This window comes from Tursiops truncatus, chromosome 3, assembly GCF_011762595.2.
Source record: "Tursiops truncatus isolate mTurTru1 chromosome 3, mTurTru1.mat.Y, whole genome shotgun sequence".
Classification (NCBI taxonomy): Eukaryota; Metazoa; Chordata; class Mammalia; order Artiodactyla; family Delphinidae; genus Tursiops; species Tursiops truncatus.
In genome coordinates, this window is record NC_047036.1 from 111,667,255 (window position 1) to 111,689,188 (window position 21,934).

At 35.3% G+C, this 21,934-nt stretch overlaps 1 protein-coding gene across 5 annotated transcripts in view; it reads left to right on the forward strand.

Annotated features, from left to right (window-relative positions):
- SEC24A (SEC24 homolog A, COPII coat complex component) overlaps window positions 1-21,934 on the forward strand; it is a 63,170-nt gene that overhangs the window by 20,782 nt on the left and 20,454 nt on the right. For 2 of the 5 annotated variants that reach the window (XM_004316901.4, XM_019924437.3), the window contains exons 4-15: window positions 1,009-1,086; window positions 1,662-1,822; window positions 2,114-2,286; window positions 4,759-4,861; window positions 5,895-6,021; window positions 7,775-7,884; window positions 10,061-10,173; window positions 11,534-11,652; window positions 16,175-16,230; window positions 17,325-17,531; window positions 18,385-18,505; window positions 18,825-18,983. In XM_004316901.4, the coding sequence (XP_004316949.1) occupies window positions 1,009-1,086; window positions 1,662-1,822; window positions 2,114-2,286; window positions 4,759-4,861; window positions 5,895-6,021; window positions 7,775-7,884; window positions 10,061-10,173; window positions 11,534-11,652; window positions 16,175-16,230; window positions 17,325-17,531; window positions 18,385-18,505; window positions 18,825-18,983 (1,527 nt within the window). Of the gene's footprint in view, window positions 1-1,008; window positions 1,087-1,661; window positions 1,823-2,113; window positions 2,287-4,758; window positions 4,862-5,894; window positions 6,022-7,774; window positions 7,885-10,060; window positions 10,174-11,533; window positions 11,653-16,174; window positions 16,231-16,602; window positions 17,289-17,324; window positions 17,532-18,384; window positions 18,506-18,824; window positions 18,984-21,934 lie in introns of those variants that run through there. The other 3 variants (XM_019924438.3, XM_073802540.1, XM_019924439.3) reach the window with 2 other exon arrangements.

Genomic DNA, 21,934 nt, shown 5'->3' on the forward strand with positions numbered 1-21,934 from the left:
GTACATAATGATAAATTTTTATTATTCATTTTAGTGGTTGTTTGCTAGACCAAAGCAATTGTTCTAATTAATATATATCACCTTAAAGTTAACTCCAGATTCTGCTCTGTTCCATATTTTTATTTTTTAAAATTTTTTTCTTGTATTCTATTTTTTTTTGAATTTTATTTTATTTTTTTATACAGCAGGTTCTTATTAGTCATCCATTTTATACACATCAGTGTATACATGTCAATCCCAATCTCCCAATTCATACCCCCTCCCTCGCCACTTTCCCCCCTTGGTGTCCATACATTTGTTCTTTGTGTCTCAATTTCTGCCCTGCAAACCGGTTTTTCTAGGTTCCACATATATGCGTTAATATATGATATTTGTTTTTCTTGCTGCCTTACTTACTTTTTTTTTTTTTTTTTTTGCGGTACGCGGGCCTCTCACTGTTGTGGCCTCTCCCGTTGTGCACAGTCTCCGGACGTGCAGCCTCAGTGGCCATGGCTCACGGGCCTAGCCGCTCCACGGCACGTGGGATCTTCCCGGACCGGGGCATGAACCCATGTCCCCTGCATCGGCAGGCGGACTCTCAACCACTGTGCCACCAGGGAAGCCCTTACTTACATATTTTTTTAAAAAGGTTTTTATCCTCATAAATTTATTTCATCCTTAAATAGTATTGATTTTGGTGACTTATTTTAGTGTGTACTGCTCCTTAGAAGTTTTTAATGCTGCTCTCACAACTAGTAAAATCTTTCAGGTAGTATATAATTTTATAAACTACACAAAGTACCATTCTTTTTGGAAGCTTATAAAATTATTTGAAACTTTTATATATTTTGTATATTTAAAATCTTACATTGTTTGAAATTTTTATTTCAACATTTAACATTTCCTGGGTTGTGGTTTAAACTATTTGTCATTTGGAAAGTTATCATAAATTTTAAACGTTAGCTCAAATCTTGCAAAAATTATAATAATGGTTCTAATTTAAATATTGTTAATAAACTTCGTCCTTAGGTATTATACCAAATACCAATAATGGATCTATGGTGGTTCACAATAGTTATGATGAAATTGAAGGCGGTGGCTTCTTGGGTGAGATGCTATGAAAGTTTTTTTGTTTTTTTAAGTATGTGTTCCTTGTAGGAAACAAAGAAGAAAACTTCATAATTATGTCACACAATGATACCTACTGTTAGCATTTTTAATCTCCATGTGTTTAGATTTTTTGTTAGGTTTTTATCCCCTTTAGGACTGGGATTATGGGCTTTATTATTATTATGTTATGACCGAAGAGTATTTTTTTCAATTAAATCTATTTAAATTTACTTATCCAGTTGAACATTTAGTATGTTTTAATTAAAGTTGTTTTGACTTAAATTTTAGTCTGAATACAAAGTTTAGTACATGATATGAGATATGAGAGTAAATTAATTATACTAAACTTATTTTTGTGTGTTTACAGCTGTAGTCCACTTTAGCTAGATTTTAATCATTGCTCTTACTTTGTTACTAGTGTTTATTTGTTTTACTTTACAAAATTGATGAATGAAAGTATTAAATTACCCAAAGGATTTTAGAGTTATGATTTCTATAATTTAATGGATGTGTGTGTTGATTTAAAGTACTCTGGAGTGTTAAATAGAACTTAAAAGTTACCTTGTTTCTAGCAACACCACAGCTTACTAGTAAGAATCCTACAATGAGCCGAAGTGTTGGATATTCATATCCCTCCTTACCACCTGGTTATCAGAACACAATACCACCTAGTACAACAGGAATGCCACCCTCTTCCTTGAATTATCCAAGTGGTCCACAGGCATTTACTCAGGTATACTTTTTGTTTTTGTTTTTTTACCTGTATTCCACTTCAGTTTAAACTGTATTCACATGAAAAAATTTTAGGAAGGTATGATGAAAATTTTTAACCAGTTAGAATGGTAATAAATATTTCATAAGGCCTTCGTCCTGTTACATATCTCCAGAACCAAAAAATTGAGCAGGAAATCTAGATTACAGTGTTGTTATATAGAGAGAAATTAAGTAACCAAGTCCTTATACTCTTCTCTTTTCAACTGAAGACATTATAAAGGCTACTTACTTTGAAATTATATATCTTTAGACTCCTTTAGGTGCTAATCATTTACCTGCAAGCATGAGTGGATTAAGTCTACATCCAGAGGGGCTATGGGTTATCAATCTACTTCAAGAAAGAAACATGCTTCCATTGACACCTTTGCAGCCTCCTGTTCCAAATTTGCATGAAGATATTCAGAAACTCAACTGTAACCCAGAGTAAGGCTTCAAACAGTGCTTCTTATTAAATATGACATTTTACTTGTTCTAAAATTCTTCCAGATTATTTTTGAGCTTCATGTGTTACAAACAAGCTATACAAATGTATTAATTTATGAAAGTAGTTCTGCATGCAGAAAACAGCGCTTTGTTAGTTGCTTACTTGATATTTGAAATATTCTAAGTCAAGAAATAGAGGGCTTCCCCGGTGGCACAGTGGTTGAGAGTCTGCCTGCCGATGCAGGGGACGCAGGTTCATGTCCCGGTCCGGGAAGATCCCACATGCCGCGGAGCGGTTGGGCCCTTGAGCCATGGCCGCTGAGCCTGCGCGTCCGGAGCCTGTGCTCCGCAACGGGAGAGGCCACAGCAGTGGGAGGCCTGCGTACCACAAAAAAAGAAAGAAATAGAGTTGTAACCCCTGATCTGATAGCTACTCTTATCAGCTCTAATGGGACTATGATATTCATTATCATTATGGTGATTACATTATATTTTCAGAGTCCAAAGGACAGAGACTTGATTCTATATAATCCTTTATTTGCTCTCATTTTAAATTGTTTTTCATAACCAACATAATTATAATACTCTTTTCTCTCTTAAAATTGATTGTGAGTTTAAGTGTATATGAAGACTTTCTGATAAACTGAATTTTGTTATTTTTATTTATTTTAAAAATTTATTATTTATTTGGCTGCATTGGGTCTTAGTTGCAGCATGTGGGATCTTTGTTGTGGCATGTGGGATCTTTCGTTGCGGTGTGGGGGCTCTTCTCTAGTTGTTGTGCACAGGCTCCAGAGCGTGTGGGCTCAGTAGTTGCAGCGCTCGGGCTCCAGAGTGCGTGGGCTCTCTAGTTATGGTGTGTGGGCTCCAGAGCACATGGGCTTAGTTGCCCTGCAGTATGTGGGATCTTAGTTGCCCAACCAGGGATCAAACCATTGTCCCCTGCATTGGAAGGTGGATTCTTTTTTTAAAAAAATTATTTATTTATTTATTTATTTATTTGTTTATTTTGGCTGTGTTGGGTCTTCGTTTCTGTTCATGGGCTTTCTTTAGTTGCGGCGAGCGGGGGCCACTCTTCATCGCGGTGCGCGGGCCTCTCACTGTCGCGGCCTCTCTTGTTGCGGAGCACAAGCTCCAGACGCGCAGGCTCAGTAGTTATGGCTCACGGGCCTAGTTGCTCCGCGGCATGTGGGATCATCCCAGACCAGGGCTCGAACCCGTGTCCCCTGCATTGGCAGGCAGACTCTCAACCACTGCGCCACCAGGGAAGCCCCTGGAAGGCGGATTCTTAACCACTGGACCACCAGGGAAGTCCCTGAATTTTTTTTTAATTAATTAATTTTTATTTTTGGCTGCGTTGGGTCTTCATTGCTACATGTGGGCTTTCTCTAGTTGTGGTGAGCGGGGGCTACTCTTCGTTGTGGCGCACGGGCTTCTCACTGCAGTGGCTTCTTTTGTTGCAGAGCACAGGCTTTAGGTGCACGGGCTTCAGTAGTTGTGGCATACGGGCTCAGTAGTTGTGGCACATGGGCTCAGTAGTTGTGGCTCGCGGGCTCTAGAGCGCAGGCTCAGTAGTTGTAGCACAGGGGCTTAGTTGCTCCGCAGCATGTGGGATATTCCCTGCGTTGGCAGGCGGATTCTTAACTACTGAGCCACCAGAATTGGGAAGCCCAATTTTGTTATTTTTAAATAGTCTTTTAAAAACCATCAGTAAAACTGAGCTTTTCAGTAATACACTTAACTTTTTTTTTAAGATTTATTATTTATTTATTTATTTATTTAATTTATTTTTGGCTGCATTGGGTCTTAGTTGCAGTACTCAGAATTTTCCTTGAGGCATGCAGGATCCTTCATTTCAGTGCGCGGGCTCTTCGTTGTGGTGCACGGGCTTCTCGTTGTGGCGAGTAGCTTTTCTCTTCTGTAGTGGCATGCAGGCTCCAGGGCGCATGGGCTCTGTATTTGTGGCATGCAGGATCTAGTTGAGGCGTACGTGAGCTCAGTAGTTGTGGCACGCAGGCTTAGTTGCCCTGAGGCGTGTTGGATCTTAGTTTTCTGACCAGGGATTGAACCCGTGTCCCCTGCATTGTAAGGCAGATTCTTTACCACTGGACCACCAGGGAAAGTCCCAGTAATACGCTTAACTTTGCATGTGCAAATTTGGGTCATCACCTTTAAATTCCAGTGCCATCTAGATTTATATAAAGAAAACTAAGTTCTTTGGTAGTCTAGACTGTCTTATGCACAAGCTGAGAAGAAAATTTGTTTTAGTTATATAAAATGGGATTATAACCGTCCACCCTTTCTTTCTGAATAGGATTTAAATATTTAAAAAGGATAAGATTTGTGAGGGCCTATTGAAATACTTCATTTGTAATCTGATCCAATGTTAAAATGTGTACCTTTTAAGTCTTTTTATTTTTGTCCAAAAATAGTCATAGTAATAACTGACAAATGATTTTTACATTGATATAGGTTATTCCGATGCACACTGACTAGCATTCCTCAGACTCAGGCCTTACTGAATAAAGCCAAACTTCCTTTGGGACTGCTGCTTCATCCTTTTAAAGACCTAGTGGTATGTTTTACTAGCGAAAGTAAATGTTTTGTGGAAAATTATCTTGGTGGTAAGGAATTTTTTATAATAGTGCAAGAATTTGTTTGAGCTGTCTTTAGGAATTTGACCATTGGCCGATTCCTTTATTTGTATTTCAGCCAAAAATATTATCAAACGCTTTCACAAAGAGATAAAATAAACATATTGTTGAAAAATTCAGGAGGTACTGAATAGAATAGAGGTACTGAAGAAAATAAATAAATGAACCATACTATTTTAACAAGTTGTAAATTGTTTACCCATTAAAATACTTTATCCATTCTCCCAGTTCTTCCATTCTTGGAGTAAAATCTGTTGCTTTAAGAAGCTGTTTCCAAAAAGAAGAAGAAAAGAAAAAAAGCCCTTCTACTTTTGTCCTAAGGCTCTGGGACCTTGACATGTGACCACATACGGGTTGAGAGAATCAGTCCATAAGTGAAGTGACTTTCCCAATACAAACCTCCTTTTGGTAATAGGATTGTATTGCCTTTACTGATTTTTGACTTTAACTTTACATCTTTTAAAACGTAGGATAAACTTTAAATAGGAGCATAATTGCAAAGTCCAATAAAATATTTAAATATAATTTAACCATACCTTACTTTGTGACAGTTCTTTTATGAGAACTTAGTAGCCTGTTAATATAACATGAAGAAGCTTCCTAATGATTTAATTAGTCATTTTTTTAGAATATTGATCCTTCCTTCACCATTCATCTCACAGATATGTTGTAAATTTACTATGTTGGTTTTGCAATGTAAACTTTTAATGAGAAAATAAATACTTTTTAAAAGGCAAAATTTAATGAGAATGGTCCTGGGGAAAATCACTAGGGTTTAAGAACCAGTACATTTCATTACATAATTTTGTGTTTGGCAGCTTGGACACATTTTTTTACCCTAGTTTTTTCTCTAAAATTATAATATCCCAACAATTATTTGGAAGGTATGGATTAAGTGCTTGACCTTTAGACATGATCATCATTGTCTTTAATAATTTAGTCCTTTTTTTTCAGCAATTGCCTGTGGTTACCTCTAGTACAATTGTGAGATGCCGTTCATGCAGGACATACATCAACCCTTTTGTCAGCTTTCTTGATCAAAGGAGATGGAAATGTAACTTATGTTACCGAGTCAATGATGGTATGTTTTTTTTTTTCAAACATTTAAACATTTCTACATGCATTGTAGGGAAATCAGATAACACAAATGTGAAGTTAAAAAACAAAACAAAACCCGGTCTTATTTACCCGTAATCCTTTCGCTCAGATATAACTTCTTTTAACTATTTTCTAGGCATTTATACTTATATATAAATAATAATATACTTCTTAAGCAAAAAATGTGATACTACTACTTTGATACCACTTTTTTACATTTATTCTGTTGGGTATATAATAAATGGCATATTTCATGGTATTATTTAAACCTGTAATTTAAGAAATATTTTTATTTAGAAATTGTCCCATGCCTTTTCCCTAGGGTGAAAGAAAATAAGCCCACAGAGTAGCTGCCATTAGCTTCATTCACTGCTGTATGAAGGGAGGTGGGCAGTGCTAGAAGGTTAGTTGAATGTAGTTTTTTTAGTAGCTGATGAGGAGGGGATCTTCTTCAGTAACTGTTTCACAATTTATATTTGAGGAATATCATCTAACCAACAACATTCTATTAGGATTAGAGAAGAAAAAAAGGGCATGCCGTTACCCACAATGAAAATTTGGTCTCTGTTTAGAAGGAAATTTCATTAAGCATTGGGAAATAGAGGAACTTGAGAGATTTTTTTTTTTTTTTTTTTTTTTTTTTTTTTTTTTTTGCGGTATGCGGGCCTCTCACTGTTGTAGCCTCTCCCATTGCGGAGCACAGTCTCCGGACGTGCAGGCTCAGCGGCCATGGCTCATGGGCCCAGCCACTCCGCGGTATGTGGGATCTTCCCAGACCAGGGCACGAACCCATATCCCCTGCATCGGCAGGCGGACACTTGAGAGATTTTTTATAACCATTTTTATTGTTTGTGTTTTTAGAGTAGAAGAAGTGAGGGTAGAAAAAGAGCATTCTTTTTACTCTGTAATAATGTAGAAAATGTATGTATTTATAGTGTTTAGTACACTTTTAAAATCTTATGTATATATGCTTCAATATATGAAATTAAATTATAATAAGGGTTGAAGTCACTTTTGTGTGCAGCCCCGACCATTTCATGAACTATGGCTTACCCTTTAGCATATATAGGAATTTGAATTTTTACACAGTTCCTGGGAAGATAGATGAAATGATAATTATGAGGGGGGGATTTTTTCAGAAACCAACGCCTGTGGCCGTAATATGTCTCTGGTCAAAAATGTGTTAATTTAGAAAATACTCTTTGAGCACTAGTGTTTTATAGGCAGTAGGCAACTGATATTCCATAGAGGTCTTATAACTATTGAAACTCACCATACCCTTAGGCTTTAACCTTTGAAGTATTTTACCATAGCTTTCTAGGGGCAACCAGAGTCTGTACATTTCATACGTCAAATGTTATTATCCATGTACCACTGTGAAATTTAAGACAAAGTTTAGTCTTGCATTTAAGAAAATAATTGGCATTTAATGAATTTTTATCATCCTTTCAAACTACTTTAGGAAAGCAGCTTTCCAAGAATTAAGAGAAAAAAGGATATTAGAAGATAGGGAAAGAAAAATCATAGTGCTTGTGGTTGTAACAGCAAAACATACTTAGTGCCATTCAGTGTGGAGGGGAATTGAATGGGACTCAAAAACAAAGTGTATTTAACCCTTAATATTTAGTCTATATTGAATTATTTATAAATTCCTAAATTAAAAAAAACAGCCAAACGCAAGCTATATTAAACTTAATCCTTTCAGTTTTAACATTATATATTGTTAACTCACATAGTTCCTGAAGAATTCATGTACAACCCTTTGACCAGAGTCTATGGAGAACCTCATAGAAGACCTGAAGTTCAAAATGCTACTATTGAGTTTATGGCTCCTTCAGAATACATGGTAAACTTTCATTTTTTATATAGCACAAATATTTCATTATACCTGGTTTTAAATAAAATATAAAGTCCTTTAACCAAAATTTTATATTTTTAATTTATAAAAGTTATCCTTGTTCATTATAAAAGTAGTTAATTTATATATAAGGGTAAGTTTGAAAAGTAAAAGTGTAAAGTTCCACTTATGTTTCTTGGGCATCCATCCAGAAATTTGCAATATATTATTGGGATCATACTTACTTTTAGGTCACTTCCAGTTTTTTCTGTTACAAATAATGATGTGATGCACATCATCTTTGCAACTACTTTTATACACTTGTGTGAATATCTGAGGTCTTGCATTTGAAAAGATAATAATTATGCCTAATGTTTAACTAGCACTATGCATTTTATAAAGCACTTATATATTTTTGATTATCACAAATAACTCTTAAGCTGTTAATCCTGTTTTACGGATGTGAAACAAATTTAGTTAGGTGACTTTCCAGATCTTCTTTAGCAGGTGCTAGAGGTCTCATAAAAATTTAGGATTTTTGATTTGATTTCCCTTTCCGCATGCAATAATTGCCTCTAAGGAAAGGGAATATGAAGATAAGATTTAATACCAACTTTTAATATTTTATTTTAGTATATTTTTGTGGAATAGTCTCTATCTGGTCAATTGGGGCCATTTAGTATAGATATTTTGAAGATTCAGTCTCTTTTCATCACATAGAAATTTCAGTGTAGAAAACATTTTTGTGACACTTAAATGGCTGGTGATCGCTTTCTGTAGTGTAGCTGTCCCTCTGTTGAATTAAAACCAAAAAATCAGAAGCATTTGTTCTTTTGAATTGGCCTTCCTGGGTTTCTTTAACTCCCAGGTTTTGTAAAAATGGCTTCCTTTAAATTTGGAAATTTGCCTATAGCAAGAGGTTTTCTTCCTTCCTGACTTACCTCTTGGGCAACAGATTCTATGGATTTTGCAAGTGATATGTGCAAAATAATATAAAAGTTAATATACCACACGTGGAGTTCTGATTGTGGTTATTTGGTGCTTTTTATTTTATTTTATTATTTTTATTGAAAACTTAAAATACTTTTTATTTTGAGACAATTTTAGACTTATATAAGGATGGCAAAAATAGAACAAAGAGTCCACCCAGCTACCCCTAATGTAAACATTTTATGTAGCTCTAGGACAGTCATCAAGCTTACATTAACACTAGCACAACACTATGAATGAAACTACGGACTTCACTTGGATTTCACTAGTTTTTCCACTTAACATCCTTTCTCTATCCCAGGATTCAATCCACATTGCATTTAGTTTCTGTTCCTTTAGTCTGCTCTCATCTGTGGCAGTTCCTTAGCTTTTCCTTGTCTTTCATGACGAGCTTTTTTTTTTAAATTAATTTTTATTGGAATATAGTTGCTTTACAATGTTGTGTTAGTTTCTGCTGTACAGCAAAGTGAATCAGTTACACGTATATCCCCTCTTTTTTAGATTTCCTTCCCATTTAGGTCACCACAGATCACTGCGTAGGGTTCCCTGTGCTAAACAGTAGGTGCTCATTAGTTATCTATTTTATGCACAGTAGTGTATATCAGTCAATCCCAATCTCCCATTTTGTACCTGCCTCCCCACCCCGCCCCGGCTTTTTACTGAATTGAAAACAAATCTTTGAACTTGGAAGTTTAAAATATACTTGTACATTTTTCTGGAACTTGGCTGAAGTGTGTTGATTAAATAACCAGCTCAGGCTAACTTGATATGTCATTTTCAGAGCTGTACATTTCCCTAAATTGTGAAATATAATGTACGTATGGAAAAGCCTATAAAATATAAATATATAGGTTACCAAATAATCATAGCACCACTGTTGCACCACATAGGTCAAGAAATTGAACATTACCGATGCTCATAAATACCTTTCTGAGCACATTTCTTCCTCTTCCTGTCCTAGAAAAAAATACTCCTCTGACCTATGATAATCATATCCTCATTGTCCTTTTTCTAAGTATGCATCTGAAGAAAACTTCTTTCCATATTATTTTCTTAATGTATTATTATTTATTGTGGTCTCCACTTAATCTGTAAATACTGCTTATTTTATTCTTTTGCTATATAGACACAACAAATGGTAAGTTTAAATTTAATTCTATTAATTGTATTTAATGAGATCCTTTTTCTCCTTCAGTTACGACCACCTCAACCTCCAGTGTACCTTTTTGTATTTGATGTGTCTCACAATGCAGTTGAAACTGGATACTTGAATTCAGTTTGCCAGAGTTTGTTAGACAATCTGGATTTGTAAGTATCTTAATTCAGGTTAAATTATAAATGGTGTTTGTAAAATGAATAAGTAGTTTCAAACTATATTTTAAAAGTTATGTAATTATGTTCTAAAAGTCCACTTAAATCAGTAGATAACTTTAGGCCTCACTTTCTCTGAGAAACATTAATTTATTTTAACTTTTTATTATGGAAAAATTTCAAATATGTAGTAAATAGAAAGAATGTAATGAAGTTCCAGGTACCCATCCTTCAACTTCAATATTTTTAGCATTCAGCTGTTCTTGCCTCATCTAACCCTGCCCTTCCCCCTTTTTTCCCTAGAGTGTTTTATTACAAATCTCAGTCAGTATATCATTTACCTAGAAATACTTGGAATTATTTTTAACCCTAACTAAGATATGAGAATCACATCAAACAAAATTAGCAATAATTCCATAATGTGATATAATACCCAGTTCAATTTTTGTTCCTGGTTGTCTCCAGAATGTCTTTTTACGGTGGGTTTGTTGAAATAAGAATCTAAACAGTATCTACACATTGCATTTGCTGGTCATATCTCTTAAGCCTCTTAAAATAACTGTACTTTAAGTGGTTCTTAGATACTTAGTGTAACACATAAAAGCTAATGTGACCTTTCAGTGTAATGAAATACTATTGTGCTCTTGTGTGTAAGGAAGAATGTGTAGGACCAAATCTCATCAGAAGTGGACTAACTCCCTCACCTTGGCGAAGGGCATTCTTGTTCTTATCAGCATTTGTATTTTTAATGTTGTAGGTTATGTATGGGGATTGTCTGTTGATGAGAGAGTTCACTGACTCACCCAAGCATGAACAACAAAAATGAAAACTAGTTTGTCTTTCCCCTTATGAAACTATGGTCTACATATTTAAGTTCTTCAAAAACAGATCTTTCTGTTGATCATCTTAAATGAATGCATTAAACAATATAAAAAGAGGTTTGGGCAATGTTTTTTTAAAGATATGCTGTTCATAAATTTATATTACATTTTAGAGTTGGTATTTGGTAATTTTTTTGAAGTATTTTTTATAAATTAAAATCATCTACAAACTTCTGTATATACTTTCCACTATTTTTTATATCTCATTTCCTAAGTGATATAACTTTATATAGTATAATGAGTTTTGGATTGCTGTATTATTGCTGGGTTTTGTTGATTGTTTGACTTATATATAGTGTTTTCTTTTGAGTAGTGTATGTTTTCATGGTGATTAAACATTGCATGGGTTAAAAACATTTATGTTGGGGCAGTTTTCATAACACAGAAGTAGATATTTGTATTTAACTCTTTGCAGATATTTTAGGTATATATGTATATGGGAAAACTACAAAATACTCTTCTGAATTTGTTTTTAGGCTTCCTGGCAACACTAGGACAAAAATTGGCTTCATAACATTTGATAGTACAATCCACTTCTACAGCCTTCAAGAAGGTCTATCTCAACCTCAGATGCTAATAGTTTCAGATATTGAAGGTATATATTATATACTTAAAATTATTGAACTGCCTGAGGAGCTTTTAGTTTTAGAAATATTTCGTGACTGTTCAACAAACTAGCAGCATATGGTATGATTCTACTATACTGAGGAAAACCTTGAGTATAAAATCATAAGATTTTTGGAATTATAAGAGTCCCTCAGGGCTTCCCTGGTGGTGCAGTGGTTGAGAGTCCGCCTGCCGATACAGGGGACACGGGTTCGTGCCCCGGTCTGAGAAGATCCCACATGCCGCGGAGCGGCTGGGCCCATGAGCCATGGCCGCTGAGCCTGCGTGTCTGGAGCCTGTGCTCCGCAACGGGAGAGGCCACAACAGTGAGAGGCCCACGTACCGCAAAAAAAAAAAAAAAGAGTCCCTCAGTCAAATCTCTCATTTTATAGAAGAGGAAACAGAATTATGGAGGTAAAGTGAGTTCTGAACAAGTCAACAAAAAACAAGTTAATGTTAAAGCTCATTCAAAAAGTATTTGAGGATAGACCTAGATTAATTGAACAGAATAGAGAGCCCAGAAATAAGCCCTCACAAATATGTTCAGTTGATTTTTGATAAGGACGCCAAGACCATTCAATGGGGAAAAGACAGTCTTTTCAACAAATGGTTCTGGGAAAACCAAACATGCAAAAGAATGAAGTTAGACCCTTACCATAAACCATATAAAAAAAAATTAACTCAGTGGATCAAAGACTTAAACTTAAGAACTAAAACTGTAAAACTCTTAGAAGGAAACATAGGGGAAAATCTTAATGACATTGGGTTTGGCAGTGATTTCTTGGATATGACACTAAAAGCAGAAGCAACAAAAGAAAAAATAAATAAGTTGGATGTTATCACTGTTAAAATACTTTTGTACATGAAAAAAAACTGTCAAGAGAGTAAAAAGTCACAAAATGGGAGAAAATATATGCATATGCAAATAACACATATGATGAAGGATTAATATAAAGAGCTTCTCAACTCAGCAACAACAAGAAGAAAACACAATTCAAAAATGGATGAAGGACTCAGATAGACAATTCTCCAAAGATGTACAAATGGCCAATAAACACGTGAAAAAATGCTCAACATTATTAGTCACTAAAGAAATGTAAATCAAAATCACAATGAGATACCACTTCACATCCACTAGAATGGTTATTATTTTTTTAAAAATGGAAAATAACAAGGGCTGGCAAGGATGTGGAAACATTGGAACTGTTGTATATTGCTGGTGGGAATGTAGCATGGTGCAGTATTATGGAAAACAATTTGGCAGTTCCTCAAAAAGTTAGACATAGAATTACCATTATGATCTACCAATTCTGCTTCCCAGTATATACCTAAAAGAATTGAAAGCAGAAACTCAAACAAATACTCATATACCAATGTTCATAGCAACATTATTCACAGTAGCCAAAAGTTGGAAACAACCTAAGTATCCATCAAGAGATGATTCGTTAAATAATGTGGTATATACATATAATGGAATATTTTTCATCCCTAAGAATGAAATTCTGATGCATGCTACAACATGAATGAACCTTGAAAACATTATATCAATACTAAGTTAAATAAACCGGATGCAAAAGGACAAAGATTATATGATTCCGCTTGTATGAGGTACCGGGAATGGGTGAATTCATAGAGATATAGGTTAGAAAGTAGATTATAGATTACCAGGAGCTTGTGGGAAGGGAGAAATTATTTAATGGGTACTGTTTAGGATGATGAAAATGTTCTGAAAATACATAATGATGATGGTTACACAACATTGTGAATGTTCTTAATACTACTGAATTGTACACTTAAAAATGATTAAGGTGATACATTTTGTATATTATGTATATTTTACCACAGTTTAAAAAATTAACTCCAAATGGATCATAGATCTGAGTATGAGACTAAAACTATAAAATTGTTAAAAGAAAACATAGAAGTAAGTCTTTTTGACCTTGAATTAGGCAGTGATTTCTTAGATATAACACCAAAAACACAAATACCAAAAGAAAAAACAGATAAGTTGGGCTTCCTAACAATTAAAAACCTTTGGATAAACAGCATGGTCCTACAGTAGAGCACAGGGAACTATATTCAATATCCTCTGATAAACCAAAATGGAAAAGAAAATGTATATGTATAACTGAATCACTTTGCTGTACAGCAGAAATTAGCACAACATTGTAAATCAACTATACTTCAATAAACTAAAAAAACATAAAAATTTTTAAAAATTAAAAAAGATTAAAACCTTTTGTGTTTCAAAGGATGCCATCATGAAAGTGAAGAATGAGAGAATGAGAGAAAATATTTGCAAGTTATGTATCTGATCAAAATTTATATCTAGATTATGTAAAAAACTTCTACAACTTATTAAAAAGACAACCTAATTAAAAAGTGGGCAAAGGATTTGAATAGACATTTTTCTATTCAATACACCATATTCAATATTCTGTATATGCAATTGGCTCATAATCCCTTGAAAAGATGCTCCACATCATGAGTTATCAGGGAAATGCAAATGAAAACCACAGTGAAATGCCACATCACACCAGTTAAATTCTCAAAGCCAAAATTTTTTGTTGCTCTGAGCATATCTGAATAGCTGGGAAGGTTCCATGAGTATTGGTTTTGGGGTTACAAATAAATTTTAATAAGTAGGCAAGTTTGCAACTATAAAATCTATGAATTAGGAGAATTGACTGTACAACTTTAAAATTAAATAGTTGAATAGAGCCCCCTTCTGTCTTGGTTGTTCCAGGTCTCACAACAGAGCAGCCACGTCAGTCATTCATTTCCCTTATCTATTTACCCAGCTACTTATTTGGCATAAAATAAAATCACTGAACAGGTGATTCTGATGATGGGCCAAGTTGTGAATTTACTGATATGGTCCAGCTTCTCAATTTTATACATGAGCTGATAAACGGAATATCCCTTGCTGGATGTCACATAGCAAAAATTTTTTTAAAGGACAGTAACAAGTATTTGCAAGGATGTGGAGAAATTGGAACCCTCATTCACTAGTAGTAGGAATGGAAAATGGTGCTGCCATTAGGGAAATCATTTTGTCAGTTCCTCTAGAAGTTAAACATAGAGTTACCATATAACCAGCAATTTTACTTAATAGGTATATGCTCAAGAAAATTAAAAACATGTCTATACTATAAAGCAACTACACTTCAATTTTTTAAAATTGCTAAATACGAATTATTAAAAATAAAACAATACAGAACATGTCCACACAAAAATGTGTATGTGAATGTTGGTAGCAACTCAGCCAAGAAGTGGAAACAACCCAACATAAACAAAACGTAGAATATCCATACAATGAAATGTTTTGTTACTCAGCAATAAAAAAGAATAAAGTACTGATAAATGCTACAACGTGGATGAACCTTGAACACATGAAGCTAAGTGTAAGAAGCCAGTCACAAAGGACCTCATAGTGTGACTCCGTTAATATGAAATGTCGAGAATAGGCCAATCCAGAGACAGAAAGTGGCTGCCTAGAGCTGTGGGAGTTGACGGGGAATTGAGGAATGACTGGTAATTGGTGTGGGGTTCCCTTTTGGGATGATGAAAAGGATCTGGAATTAGTGGTGTTAGTTGTACAACTATGCATATATTAAAAATCACTGAATTGTATCTTCTGCAAGGGTAAATTTTATGGTATGTGAATTATATCTTAAAACTTTTATTAAAATCTGTTTAATTTTAAAGAAAAAGGTAGAAATCTAAACAATAGTACATTTTTTATATGATAGTTAAAGTATTTAATGTTTCAAATTATTTGTTGGTGTTATTTTTCATGAACATTATGATGAGCCTATTTTTGTAATTTTTTAATAAAAAATAGTACAAAAATGTAGAAAGTGAGACCCCCTCATAATCCTGCATCACCACCCACATTTCCTTCCCAGTTGCTTCCTTCTAAGAAAGGATATTTAATTCCTAAGAAAGAATAAATTTGAATCCTGAGAAGCTCTTCTGATGTGGCCATTTAGCATACCTCCTGATTCACTTGACCTCGTGGTCCCATAAGTATAATGGGGGCCTTCTTTATGAGAAAGTATGTGCCTTATGAATGACAGAGCTGTTGGTGGGCTGTATTACTTCCATGTCAAGACACAGAATTCTTGTGTGTCATCTTAGTCAACTTTTTTTTTTAATGCCAAGAGTGTTTCCTTGGCTGGCTTCTGGGGCTAAGCAAGAATTCTAAAGCAGGATTCTAAATTGTCTTTAACCTAAGAAGCAGAGTACTTGTACAAACCCTTACTGAGTGCTTGTGGGTCAGTGTTTTCTATTTGGGAGGCTATTTACCTTTTACATGGTAATAGATAAGCTGCAGTAAAAGCCTAAATCAGTGCTCTTTTGGTGACTGAACATACGTAGACATTGCTGTACAAATGGAGAAGGTGGCTCTTCTCTAAGTATGGGGGTGGTTAATTATATCACTGTTATGTATTTGGAACATCTTTAACAATTAAGTTTTGTTTAAGAGAAATATTTATTTGTTCTTTCAGATGTTTTTATACCTATGCCAGAGAACTTATTAGTAAATTTAAATGAAAGTAAAGAGGTAAGGGACACTTTCCTATCTGACATGTTTAATTGAAATGTTGAAGGAATATATTTTTAAAACGAACTTTAAGTAGAATTTTGCTTCTCTCTGTGACATTTCTAAGATGTATAGCATTTTATATTTGCAGTTAGTTAAAATTCATCAGATGAACAGCTTTTGATTTTGCCCTTGAACTGATGGCTTTTAAGTTTAATGTATCCATTTGTAGTAGGGTAGAAGATAAGCCTATTCCATAAATGAGAGAAACCTGAAGGAAACCTGCCTTGCCAGCCATTTGGGAAATTGGGAGGGTTGCTGAGATAAGCTTCTGGTCACTACATAGAAGCACTTTAGGCTGCTTTCAGTGCCCTTTGCTTTTCTGATTCACAGAGTGTCATTGGGGTCAGTTCAGAAGAAACTCTTATTACCTGCCTGGAAATTGCCATGACATAATACAGTGAGAGGTGAACAGAATGTGTCTGAAGGGGGGATGTTGTCTACCCTGTACATGCATATATGCCGTAGGGGTAACATTTTAACTAGCAAGTCTATGGTCTCAGCTGTTGGCAATGGTGACTTCGCCATAGTGTGAAGTATTTTTTTCCCATTAACTCTCTTTATTTGTACAACCTAACCTGAATAGGTAGTTGTTATTTGTTTTGTTTTTCTTTTGTAGTAATATTACTAGTTGGCAAATTTACTGGCTATCTTAGATTTTGCAGTAGGGAAGAGTTAAACGCACTTTGGAACTGAAAAGAATAAAGTGTATAGAGGTGATTGAGAAGGCCATATTTCATGGCATTTAAATATGTAAAATCTCTAAACTGTGATGGTTCTTTTGGATACATTTGGACTTATAGTCTTGCTGGACTACTGCATGTGCAAGAACTGTAAGGCCCCAATTTTGATTTGTCTTGCTTGCCAATTTATAATGTTGACTTAAAATGGCTTTCTTGTCATTTGACCAACTTCATTGTTTACTGTACTGTCTGTAGATTCTCTGACCATCATCATGACTCAATGTCTTGTCTATTGTATGAGTTAGTGACTTAACGTGAAAAAAAATTTTTTTTATTGTAACACTCTTGAGTTTTCTTGCTTTATTTCACAAGCTCGTCCAAGATTTACTGAAAACTTTGCCGCAAATGTTCACCAAGACCCTGGAGACCCAGAGTGCCTTGGGTCCAGCCCTTCAGGCTGCCTTTAAGCTGATGTCCCCAACTGGTGGTCGAATGTCTGTTTTTCAAACACAACTCCCAACTCTTGGAGTGGGAGCCCTGAAACCACGAGAGGAACCCAACCAAAGGTCATCTGCTAAGGTTAGAAAGTCATCAAGTGCATGATAAGATTTATGCTGGTGTTTTGTCCCTTTGAGTACAGAGCTTATTTCAAATTTATTTTTCAGTTGTGAAAAGGAGGGAATATAAGGAAATGGATAAAGCGTTTCTCCTCTTTTATGTAGACATTTCTATTTTATTACATTATTTTCTATCTGATTCACCCTTACCTTATGTATAGATCTTTAGCAGGCCATAGCAATGCCACCTGCCTTTGATGAGAAAGTCAGGCAGACTAAGAGAATATGCTTGCCAGGGACAAAGTAGAACCTGGATGATGAATAAAAAGTAGTCATGGTTCGGTATATTGACTGCCATGGATTGCTTTTGAGCACCTTGTGTGTGTAAACTTGTTTGAGATGTGTATTTCTCAAAAGATTATGATAGTGTGGCCATATACTGTAATGATTAAGGTGTCAGTCTTGGAATAAGTCTGCCTAAGTCTCACTGCTTTTTAGATGTGTGAGCTTGAATAGTTACATAATATCTTTGCCCCTCTTTTTCCTTATATTTATAAAATGAAAATATCGATAGTACCCATCTCCTATGATAGATGAAAAGTATTACATATGAATTTAGAAGCTTCTAGCATAATAAGCATTTAATAGATTATCAAAATTAGTATAATAGGTGTATTTCTTTTTAAAAGTAAAAAAAAATAGTAAATTCTTAAACAGGACATATTTCATACTGAAAAAAGAGGAAATATCACGGAACAAAAGGATTTTGTAGAATGCCCAAGGATAATTGTTAACCCTTGGTATATATGGATAGGTGTATAAATTTTATGACAATTTAATGATTTAAAATTTTTTCTCTTTGTAATTATGAATAGGAAATTCACTTGACACCATCAACTGACTTCTATAAGAAATTAGCCTTGGACTGTTCTGGTCAGCAGGTAGCTGTTGACTTATTCCTTCTCAGTGGACAGTATTCTGATTTGGCTTCTCTGGGTAAGTTCTTCCTAGTGATTATTTTTCTCATGTGAATGTCAAAATGGTATTTTTATGACGATATGTTAAAGAGAGGACAAAGTGAAAGAATTCTTATTCCCTTGGGAAGTTAGTTTAGTTTATAATAAACCTTATAGTCTTATACTCTGAATATTTATAATAGAGAAATTTCTATATTACTATTTAAAGGGATGAAATAATTCTTTTTTGCCAATATCTTAGGAGACTAAGGAAAGATTGATTCAAATGTTTGTAGTTACTCTGGTGTAGTAATAGTAGTTAATGGCAGAATTTAAAAGGAGTATGTGTTCTCTTCCAGGTTGTATTTCTCGGTATTCAGCAGGTAGTGTCTATTATTATCCCTCTTACCACCATCAGCACAACCCAGTGCAAGTGCAGAAATTACAGAAGGAACTACAGAGATACCTCACTCGGAAGATTGGCTTTGAGGCAGTCATGAGGATTCGGTGCACCAAAGGTGGGGGCACTATTTTTTTTTTACACTTACAAAGACGTAAATGTTGCTTTTGATATGAATAAATATACACATATATTCACCTGGTCTTTTCTCATAAGATTTGTTCTTCTAAAAAAAAATGATTTGTTCTTCTAAGGTATTGTACTTACTTTGATGGACTATGCAATTAAGAATAGAGAAGACACATATTGAAAAACTAAGGACTATTTTTTTATAAGAATTGCTATTTTTTTAATGTATTATTTTATTTATTTATTAATTTTTTTGGCTGTGTTGGGTCTTCGTTGCTGCAAGCGGGCTTTCTCTAGTTGCAGCGAGTGGGCTTCTCATTGCGGTGGCTTCTCTTGTTGCAGAGTGCGGGCTCTAGGTGCGCTGGCTTCAGTAGTTGTGGCTCACAGGCTCTAGAGCCCAGGCTCAGTAGTTGTGGCACATGGGCTTAGTTGCTCCACGGCATGTGGGATCTTCCCGGACCAGGGCTCGAACCTGCGTCCCCTGCATTGGCTGGCGGATTCTTAACCACTGCGCCACCTGGGAAGCCCTAGGGACTATTTTGAATATACTAAAAACCACTGAATTGTACACTTGAAAAGTGTGGGGTTTTTTGTATGTGAATTGTATCTCAGTGAAAAAATATCTCATCTCCAAAGAAAATAAAACATATTACTGATGGATTTTTATTCCACTTATTGAACAGTAGTAGTGGAAGATCTTTTTTTTTACAACTATTTTTTTTAAATTAATTAATTTATTTTTGGCTGTGTTGGGTCTTCGTTTCTGTGCTAGGACTTTCTCTAGTTGCGGTGAGTGGGAACCACTCTTCATCGCGGTGCGTGGACCTCTCACTGTCGCAGCCTCTCTTGTTGTGGAGCACAAGCTCCAGATGCGCAGGCTCAGTAGCTGTGGCTCACGGGCCTAGTTGCTCTGCGGCATGTGGGATCTTCCCAGACCAGGGCTTGGACCCGTGTCCCCTGCATTGGCAGGCAGATTCTCAACCACTGCGCCACCAGGGAAGCCCACAACTATTTTTTAAAATTGTGGTAAAACAGATATAACATAAAGTTTACCATTTTACAGGACTCCCCTGGTGGTCCAGTGGTTAAAACTCCATGCTTCCGACGCAGGGGCTCAGGTTCAATCCCTGGTCGGGAAACTAAGATCCCACATGCTGCACAGTGCAGCCAAAAAATTAAAAATTAAAATTTTTTTTTTACCATTTTACCATTTTTAAGTATACATTTGAGTGGCATTAAGTACATTCTCATTGTTGTGCAGCCATCACCACCATCCATCTCCAGAAGTCGGGTATCTTTTAGTTTGTGTTCTTCTCATTCTGCACCTGCTACTAATACCTTGCCACACTGTTGCTTTGGAAATAGTCTCACAGTTTCAGAATGCGTATGTTCAATATGTTTTTCAGGATAAATGTTTTGTGGTTGCTAAATGTGACAACTATTTTCTTATGAAAGTGGGAAATTATAATTCTTGATATTTCATTTCTCCACATTATCAACCTGTTTCTACTCTTTTATTCAGATTTTAAAATATTACTGCTCTGTAAAGGGGTATGAAGCAATAATTTTTTACAGTGGAAAGATTATGTGAAATATGTAGCAAAAAATAGGTATCAAAAGATAAGGATCCACAAACCTGTCCACTAGATAGATGTTAAAATCTGTTGATCAAATGACGTGTCAAATGAAGTATCAGATAAACACTTAAGAGGTTGCCACATCTCCAAACAGCACACAGATATTGGTGTCACCCATAACAGATCAGTTTCCACAATAGCATTCTGTTTCCTTTTTTTTAATAGAAGCTTTATTGAGATAAAATTTACATATCTTACAATTTACCCATTTGAAATGTACAATTCAGTGGTTTTAAATATATTCACCATGATATTACCATGATCAATTTTAGAACACTTTCATCATTCCAGTACAGCTACCCTGTACTGATTAGGAGTCACTTTTCATTCCCCCACCTAGTCGACTGCCAGTCTACTTTCTGTCTCTGGACTCACCTGTTCTGGGTATTTCATATTAATGGAGTCATACAATATGAGGTCCTCTGTAACTGGCTTCTTACACTTTAATGTTTTCAAGGTTCATCCATGTTATAGCATATATCAGTATTTCACTACCCCCCCCTTAAAAAATATTTCATTTGTTTTTATTTCTCATAGTATTCCATTGTATAGATACCTCATTTTGTTTATCCTTTCATCAGTTGATGAATATTTGGGTTGTTTCCACTTTTTGGGTATTATGAATAGTATTGCTATGAACTTTTTTTTTTTTTTTTTAAATTTTGACCACACTGTGTAGCACGTGGGATCTTAGTTCCCCAAGCAGGGGTAGCACGTGGGATCTTAGTTCCCCAAGCAGGGGTCGAACCCACGCCCCCTGCAGTGGAAGCGCGGAGCCCTAACCACTGGACTGCCAGGGATGTCCCTTGCTATGAACATGTGTGTAGAGGGTTTTGGACCTGTTTTCATTTCTCTCAGGTCTATACCTAAGGTATATACTTGAGTCATAAGGTAGCTATGTTTAGCTTTTTGAGGAACAGCCGGACTGTTTTCTAGAAGTTGCACCATTTTACATTCCCACTAACAGTGAAAGTACTGATTTCTTCACATCCTTTTCAAAACTTGTTATTGTCCTGTTTTTTTTTTTTAGCCATCTTAGTGGGTGTGACGTGGTATCTTGTTGAGGTTTTGATTTGTATTTCCCTGTTCATGAATGAGGTTGAACATCTTTTCTTGTGCTTATTGGTTATTTATCTTCTTTGGAGAAATGTCTATGCAGATCCTTTTTCCATTTAAAAACTTGGTATGTTTGTCTTTTTATTATTGAGTTTTAAGTGTTCTTTATATGTTTTTAGATACAAGGCCTCTATCAAATATATGATTTGCAAAATACTTTCTCCATTTTGTGGGTTGCCTTTTTCAC